The sequence below is a fragment of the Spermophilus citellus genome (assembly GCF_964194105.1).
Source record: "Spermophilus citellus genome assembly, chromosome: X".
Lineage (NCBI taxonomy): Eukaryota > Metazoa > Chordata > Mammalia > Rodentia > Sciuridae > Spermophilus > Spermophilus citellus.
The window spans coordinates 46,536,891-46,545,265 of record NC_138190.1 but is presented as its reverse complement, the minus strand read 5'-3'; the positions used below and the strand labels follow the sequence as shown (position 1 = coordinate 46,545,265).

The 8,375-nt window shown below is 48.0% G+C and overlaps 1 protein-coding gene across 2 annotated transcripts in view; it reads right to left on the bottom strand.

The window, feature by feature from the left end:
* Positions 1-1,286: 1,286 nt before the first annotated feature.
* The window catches only part of MAGED2 (MAGE family member D2), an 8,109-nt gene continuing 1,020 nt past the window's right edge, over positions 1,287-8,375 (bottom strand). For both annotated transcript variants that reach the window (XM_081277257.1, XM_081277258.1), the window contains exons 2-13: positions 7,744-7,817; positions 6,910-7,404; positions 6,238-6,546; positions 6,054-6,117; positions 5,744-5,823; positions 5,167-5,261; positions 4,259-4,338; positions 4,123-4,165; positions 3,765-3,827; positions 2,452-2,566; positions 1,605-2,047; positions 1,287-1,422 (exon numbers count right to left, since the gene is read on the bottom strand). In XM_081277257.1, the coding sequence (XP_081133383.1) occupies positions 1,613-2,047; positions 2,452-2,566; positions 3,765-3,827; positions 4,123-4,165; positions 4,259-4,338; positions 5,167-5,261; positions 5,744-5,823; positions 6,054-6,117; positions 6,238-6,546; positions 6,910-7,404; positions 7,744-7,788 (1,824 nt within the window). In that variant the 5' untranslated portion in view covers positions 7,789-7,817 and the 3' untranslated portion in view covers positions 1,287-1,422; positions 1,605-1,612. The remainder of the gene's footprint in view (positions 1,423-1,604; positions 2,048-2,451; positions 2,567-3,764; positions 3,828-4,122; positions 4,166-4,258; positions 4,339-5,166; positions 5,262-5,743; positions 5,824-6,053; positions 6,118-6,237; positions 6,547-6,909; positions 7,405-7,743; positions 7,818-8,375) is intronic.

Genomic DNA, 8,375 nt, shown 5'->3' with positions numbered 1-8,375 from the left:
GTAGGGATTAGAGATGGTGAGGACTTCTTGGAAAAAATGATCCAGGGCAGTACCACCCAAAACAAGGAGGCAAGTCTCTAACAGCTTGAGGTCCCTGTCCCTTTGTTGGCAGTATAGGAGAGGACTTTGGTACCTGACTGTCCCCCTTTACCTCAACTCCTGCTACAGTCCAGGTGCTTTGACTATCCACATGGATATCCCAGCCAATACTCTGGCCTCTCAAACTATTGACCTCTCACCTGCAAGGAACCATCATCTTCTCTCCCCTTCAACCACTCATTTCTTGGACATCACCATTACCAGAGCTCTCTCTGCTATCCTCTTAAGTACAATCATCCCCGTAACTATTCCCCCAGTATAACCTTCCAGTTCCCCTCATCACTCCGCCCCAAATACCTGGATCACTGTTAGATATACAGCAGCTACTCAGGATGTTTACTAAGCATTATGCCCCCATTCATGGACTTCATTGAGTCTCCTATCCATAGACCCCATGTTGTCTCCCAATCAATTTCATACTCTTATCCTTCTTCTCCAAGCCTGCATAGGTCCCATGGTCCACCTTTTCCACACTCTACATCTGTACTACTTGTCAGGCAGGGACACAGTAGGAAAGATCTTGACCCATATTGACTGTCCTTGGGTCTAGATTCACTCATTCCTTATCCCAAATAAAAACAGAACCCGGATCTTGAAAGAAATCAATCTTGTTCTTGGTTCATATAGCCCTAATACTGAGCACCTTGCCATATTCTTCTAAAATTCATGGTTTCATTTCTTACTGGGGCCTATTTCTTGACATCAGTCCCCTGAGTCAGTGTATTCTCCAAGAGATTCCCAGAACCCATTCTCTCACCTCAGGGACTAGGCTGCATGAGTCAATGTTCAACTTTTCCCTTTCCATTGGTTCCTGCCCTGTTAAAGTCACTTTTTCCTTCCCCAAGAAAATGGCACCTTGTTCTGGTATCTCTCTTTAGCTACCTACTTCTCCTTCTGGTTCCATCCAAATTTCTGAAAAGGAGAGTCCATACATATGTCCAGTCTCCTACACTTCTGCTTTCTGATCCGGACTTGCCCACCTCACACCTCTTCTTCAAGAAAGTGTCTTCTGTGTCTATAATCCCCATAACTCCCTCCCCTGCTGAACTTCTCCCAGGAAGATGTGCTAAACTTGCTCCCTAAAGCTAACACTGTCACCTCAAACTACACATAGACTGAAACTGAAACTTTTCCAATTTCTTTCAATATGTGACAGCCCACCAAAAAAAAAAAAATAATGCAACCAATTCAGAAATGGCAAATAGATTTAATGCAGAGTATCAACGTCTGTTGATTGATAGTGGCTGCCTAGAGTGCTGTTTTGAGTAGATTTCTGAGGGTGCACCCTGGCTTGAAGAGAAAGACTGCTGGGATTAGCAATATCTGCAAACACAAGTAAAAGAAAATTAAAAATTCAATTAATATTCACCAATCAGGAAGAAATAAAATGCCCAAAGCAGTGTCTTTTACACACACTCTGTATCATTCTCAAAACCAGGCTTCATTCAGCTCCTCATCCCATTCCCATGAGCCCCAGCTTCTACCACCAAAATTATGACAGATACCTGAAATCTCACTTGTAGGAGAAACCACAGGCACCAGAACTGCTACTGGTACTGGCACCAGCTCCACCAAGGCCAGCAAAGAGCCCAAATGTGAGAGTGGCAGTCAGGCTAGCACTGGCACTGAAACCACCACTGGCACTGGCACTGGCACCAGCACCGGTACCGGTACTGGTACTGGCAGCAGCACTAGCACCACCACTCTCTTGGGCTTTGGCTTTAGCTTCAGCTCCCGCCTGGATCCGGGCTTTGGCCCAGGGTCCAATATCAGCTTCATCCCAGTTGCAGGGCCCAGCAGCATTCTCAGAGCCAAGCCCAATGCCCATTCGGGCTCTAATCTCAGCCCTCGCCTTGGCTTCAGCTGCAGCCTCAGCTGCAGCCTTCAAATCTGCTTCCATTGCCTCACGGTACTGAGCTGCCCATTCCTTGGGATCCTTCTTTTGTACCTGAAATGGAAATAACAACCATCAGAAGGATCATAATCAGAGGACGGATACCTGAAATATCTGTACGTACTATTTGCTAGGCACCATATTACATGCTATATGTAATAGCAATCATACAGTAAGTTCTAATAGCAATTCTGCACCTACTATACTATTCCATCCCTGCACTAACACTTTCTAGCTCCATAACTGGAACATATCACCTACCAACCTTTATGGACCTGTTTTCTCACATGCAGTGAGATAATACCATGTCAGTTGTAAGTGCCTGCCACCATGTTTGAAAACTAAGAAGAGACTTCAGAATGTTTAGATATGACTACAGGCTGTTCTGCACACAGCCTGTCTCAGCCAGGGGCACCCCACACTCTTGATGTGCCAAGCTCAAGCAGCTCTCCAATTACCTTGCAGGCAAATTTCAGGACTTTCATCTTGCTGGTCTCATAGTAGGAGCGCAGGCCCCAAAAGAACTCATACTCAGGGGGATTGCTATTGGGGACTCTGGCATAGTCCAGGTACCTTGAAAAGAGAAGTTTAAAGTCTTTATTTCCAGGGCCACCCAAGGCCAACCCATGCATGGACTAGACAGGCTCTAGGTGATCACCTCCCAAACTAAATACTACAGCTTTCCCCTTAGTATTGAGCTCTGTCTCACTGGTCCTTTCTGAAAGTCACATGGAGGTGTAGAGGGTACACATGTAGGGCATTTGTTCATAGGGAAGCCACAATTTTTGTGGCCCTTGTCACAATAACCCCATATTCCTGTTGGGTGTGTTGTAAACAGAGAAGCATTCTTCAGGCCCCCTGCTCTGAGCACACCCCACCACAAGGGTTCTGAAGCCTGGCTGAGCCCCTGGAAAGATCTATTATAGAAAATGACTAGAAAGATGATAAGGGAAGAAACAGTCAACCAAGAGCAACCTGCTCTTTATATTACCAATTGTGTGTGGTGTATGTATGTATGTGTGTGTGTGTGTGTGTGTGTGTGAGAGAGAGAGAGAGAGAGAGAGAGAGAGAGAGAGAGAGAGAGATTATCTGTGTGAGTCATCACAAGTTCTCCAAAGAACAATGATAGGGTGGCTCTTGGTCAAAAAGTCAAGAGGGTTGGACTCCAGGCCCCAAAGAGCCTTTTACTAGCTGTTGGATATTCAAATGTCCCCTCTCAGAGCCTTAAGTCCCTGAAACACAAAAGGGGATGGGAAGACATTCTGCAGGGTAGTTATGAAAATGAAATCAGTTGTACAAGTCATGTCACCAGCATGGTAAAACTGGCTACATGAAGTTTTTATACTGAGGCATTTCTTTATGGAAATTAATTTCTATGAGGTTTTTCTTAGCACAATAAAATGAACCAAGGAATTAGAGTCAAGATCCAACACAACTCTTCCATTTGATACCTATATAACCCTATGCAAATGACTTCACCTCTCTGAGCCTCAGTTTTCATGATATGTACAATGCTGGTGATGACAAACTCTCCCTTGTAGAGTTGCTCTCAAGGCACATAAGAGTCCACATAATAGAGCAGGAAATATACACTACACTTGTTCCCTATCAATGCCCCCCAAATAACCTATCAGCTGCATACATACATGCATTCACCACATACACACATGTGCACACATGCATATAGGAATTCACTTATGATGCCTTCACTGCTCAGTTCTGACACAGGTGAAATGCATGGAACACACCAACACTAGCCAAAGATACTTACTTCTGCTTCACAAACTCATCAGTAATGAGCTTCTTCACATCCCCAAAGAGTGAGTGATGTATCCTAAGAGCAGAAGAAAGACAAATAAACAAACAAATCAATGCCACAAGAACAGTAGTACTTCCCAGACATGGGCAGAGGCATTTCCAAGATGGAAAACAAGTTTCAGCACAGGGGGAAGCTCTATAGAAGCTCGAGATACAGTGAGAGAGGGAACAGAGTAAGAGCATTTGCCCATCCACCCAGCCCAGCACCCCCCGCCTGCTCCACCAGACCACCAGGCTGATGCAATCCTGGAACCGTCCTCTCTTGCCAAAGGACAACACGGACAGCAAGCGTTGAGAGAGCCCAATCATACCCAGGGCGCAGCCCCAACTTGCGTAGCACCTCCCAGATGACAGCTGCAAGGGGAGGCAAGAGGGAATAGGGACAGAAAATGAACACATGGAATTCAGAGCACAGCCACCCATTAGGTTACATGCCCATCCACTCACCCTCACTGGACCTATTTCCATTCATGAAGATGATGCTAAGAAGCACCATGAGGAGACCCAGCTTGGGTGAGTCCTTGGTCCTAAGGGAATAATAAGACAGAAAAACTTTATGTCCATGAGCCATGTGCAAGACACACTGACCAACTCACTAGGCTAGCCTCTCTTAGATTCCTTTGATATGTGAGAATTCTGTCCAGTCTATGTTTCCAGCTCTGTATGACCCTAGGCAAGTCACTCAGACACATGAGCCACGGTGTCCCATTCATTAAAATGGGAAAATCATATCCTATCTCTATCCCATGTTGCCAAGAAGATGGAAGAATACCTGTCACAAGTTGACCAGGTAACAACACAGGTACCCAGTCAATGTGAGTCCTTTCTTCTCCCAGAGCCCTCAGACTTGAGAGAATTCTAGGCAAAGTCCCAGTAACGAAACTCCCCATGACCTTGGGCAAGTTTCCAGGTTCCTCCAGGCTTCAATCTCCCTATCCATGCATAGTAAGCACTATGCACAGATGTATGCACAGCATATCCAAACCTTTCTTGCCATTGGAGCATCATAATCTGCCCACACCAGGAAGCCCTCCCATGAGAACCACTCTGCCAAGGCCAGGCCAGGCATTCAATAGGAAAAAATCAGGCCACAATAGGCCTGGGAAGCTTCTGAGGAGACGACTAACCTAACAGCAGGAATGTCCCATCCTAGGCTCTTATGCTCTTCAGTCAATCATAATCAGGTACTACTACTGTATGCAGGACTCTATCCATGAGTGGGATCTGGGGCAGGGGCTTTTTAGGTCTTGTCTTTCCTGACCCTCTAAGAGGACATGGGGAGAGAAGGCAAGGAAAGGGTAGTACCATGTATGAAAGTAGAAGCCCCCTCTAACCCTATCCCTTTTCCAGCTTACGTTCCCAGTATTCCTGCATCTGTGGGTTCTAAGGTGCTGAGAAGAATGTACAAGTGGTCATTCTTATCAATTTCCTTCAACTGAATCCCAAATACCTGTGGATGGGAGAAAAACTTGTGAGATCACAAAATTCAGCTTCCCAAACATCCTGAAGCTAACCGTGTACCTAAGGGTTTTGAATGTGTGAAAAATCAATGAGATACTGCTCACAAAGCACACAGCTAAGTGCCAGGCACAAGTAAACAAGCAATAAATGTTCTATTGTCATTATCTTTGTGACTAGTGGGAATCTAGGGAAACAGGAGAGTATGTAAAATATACAAAAGTACACGTCCAGGGGAAGACAGAAGCCAGGACTAAGTTGGGTGGATTGGATCTTGGCTGTGCTTACACCACTGACTTGCTGTATGACCCATGGCTGATTTATGCCCCTCCTTAGGCTGCTGTCTGACCATCTTCCCAGTGATGGGGATCTATTAGTGCATCTCTGTGGTTTCTCCCCCAGAAGAGACATTGTATACCTTTGTTCTATTCAAGGTTTCCCCAGTCTACCCATCCCCCAGGGCTGCCCCTTCACCTTCTCCAATGAATAGCCTGCTCGTTCAATGATTTCAGGGTACACATCAGTATATTCTTTGATGATGTCCTTCAGCATGTCTGCAACAGGAGAGTGTTGCCAGCACCTGGGCTAAAGAGATGCCCCATGCCCAAGCTACTGACCCTTTGCCAACCATGCCATGGGTGGCATAACCAGGTTCTAGCACTGCCAAATTAGAACTTTGGGAGGAAAGAGGTAAGAGTGTAAGAGTGAGGGGTGCTCCCAGCCCACAGAGAGAGGGCAATGGAGGGCAGAGCTTAGGGAAGGGTTAAGGTTAGTAAGACTCTACCTGAGCGTTTGATGGGAATCTTTGTCTGGTCTTTAGATAATAGGTACTTCACCAAATCATTTGCCTGGAAGAGGAAGAAAAGATGAAAAGAGCAATATAAGTCTGCAGAAAACCTGAGAGGTTAGCAGAAAAGGGTTCAGCCAAGGCAGTGGAAAAAGCAGGATAGAAAGGATAAAGTTCTCACCCTCCCTTGCAAAAGGGCAACATCACGAGGTGGTGGTGCTTCAGGCTCCTGGGATGACTGGAGCTTGGCAGCTCTACGCCGGGCCTTGCCCCTGCGGGCTTTAGGTGACCTAAGTGAGAGCAATGCTCTCCGGGCCCAAGCAGCCAACCGAGTTCTTGATGCCCTACGGGCCCAAAAGGCTATGGGACCCCTTGAGGCCCTGCGGGCCATTGAGGCCATTAGGGCCTTTGAGACCCTTCGACCACCTGTGGTTCCAGAAGCCTGACTTTGATCACTGTTGCCATCCTCTTCCCCATCCAGATGTTTCACCTGCATCAATAGAAAGGAAACTCAACATCACTAGGTAAAGCAGGTCCTTTTTTTTATACCTTATCTCTTTCAGGAAGCACCCCCTAATCCTGTCCCAGTAGTAACAGCCTAATTCACTGGATACTGGCCTCGCTGATTGCTGGGTTTGTTTCTCTGACTTCCATTTGGGAGTTTCATCCCCACAGCAGACCAGGAACAACCCAAGGGTGGGGCCTGAATCTTTTCCTCTTTCTATGTGCCCCACTGGCTCTGTGTATACCACCCTGGACTCAGCATCCTCTATAAAACTGAGACTATGAGAATTATAAACCAAGTGAGAAAAAAGGAATGGAAAAGCAAGGGTGATGATTGCAGAAGTCTTACCTTTCGGGCTTTCTTGGCCTTGACCTTGGGTCGAGTATCCTGATTCTCCTGAGCCTGGGCAGCTGCACCCTCAGGCTCAGGTTCATCTGCTGGAGCCTGAGAGGTAGCAGTCTCAGTCTCCAGAGCCTTTGTATTGACCTTTGTATCAGCTACACAGCTGGCCTTTTTGGTCTCAGTGGCAGGTACTGTCACAGCCTGCAGGTCAGCATTCTGCGTCTTGGTGTCAGCTGCTGGACTCTTCTTTTCAGCTGCCAGAACCTGAGCATCAGTCAGCTTGGTGGTAGTAGGTGAGGCCTTGGTGGTAGCTGACTCCTGAGCCTTTGAGGCCTTTGAGATCTCTGTAGCCTTTGAGACCTCTGTAGCCTTTGAGACCCCTGAGGCTTTTGAGACCTTTGCAGCCTCTGAGCCCTTTGGTGTCTCTGAGACCTCCAAGTTCTGGGTCACTGTTAACAGGGTCTGCATCGTCGAGCTACTGTTCTTTTCTGAGGCTTTTGCCTGCAAGGGGAAACAGGGAAGCTCACTGACCTTCTCCCCACACCCAAGCAGGCAAATGGCTCCAAAATTCCAAGGCCACACTTCTCTGATCTGTTCTGACTCTGACTTGCAGTGTGTTCTGACCACCTCAGCCTCCCCTTCCTCTGAGCAAGAATTTATGATAGAAGAGGGGCCCACCCACCCTCTCCCTTCCTCCCTTCCTCCCTCCTGAGGGAACCCAGGCAAGGAAGTGGGTGGAGATGGACAAGTGGGATGGGAAGGGAAGTGCCAAGGGATTTGGAGCAGCAACAGGGGCTGGAGAGGAAAAGCAGCTGCATAGAAGACAGAAAGAGGCCTTACCTGGAAGCGAGCTGGACCCGCACCACTCTTGCTTGTGTCAGACATGTCTCAAGTTGGCCTGGCAAGAGCTGAGCCTGAAGGGGAAAAGGCCTGGGTCAAGCGGTGAGCCCAATGCACGTTGTCTCCCGTTTGGCTTAGAGGTTGATCCTCACCTTTTCTAGGGCCCCAATCCCAAACCCCTCCCCCACCCCCAACGACTCTGTTCTCAGATACAGAAATCCAAAGACTAGGTCTCAATTCTCTGCAGCCGCACCCTCCCCTTCTCCAGGAAGATGTGCCAGCGCGGCAGCTCTGAGGACCCCGCCCCTTTTCCCAATGCACCCCCCCAGCCGCAGGTCGACAGTGCGCATGCGCGTCTGCTGCAGGGCCCATCTCAGCCCCGCCTGCTTTCCCAGCACAAGCCCTTTCTTTGATGTCCACCGTGCACATGCGCATTCAGCAGCTGGCCCATCTTGGTGCTGGCCTTTCTCACACGCCCCTTTCTAGCGATACACGACGCGCATGCGCAATAGTTAAGCTCTCAGTCCAGCACCCAGCCCTAATACACGCCTCTCTCCAGGTCCGCAGTGCTGTTCGGTCCCGCCCCCTCCCCAACAACCCTCTCTCCCAAATTGTCGCAGCTTCTGGTGGTC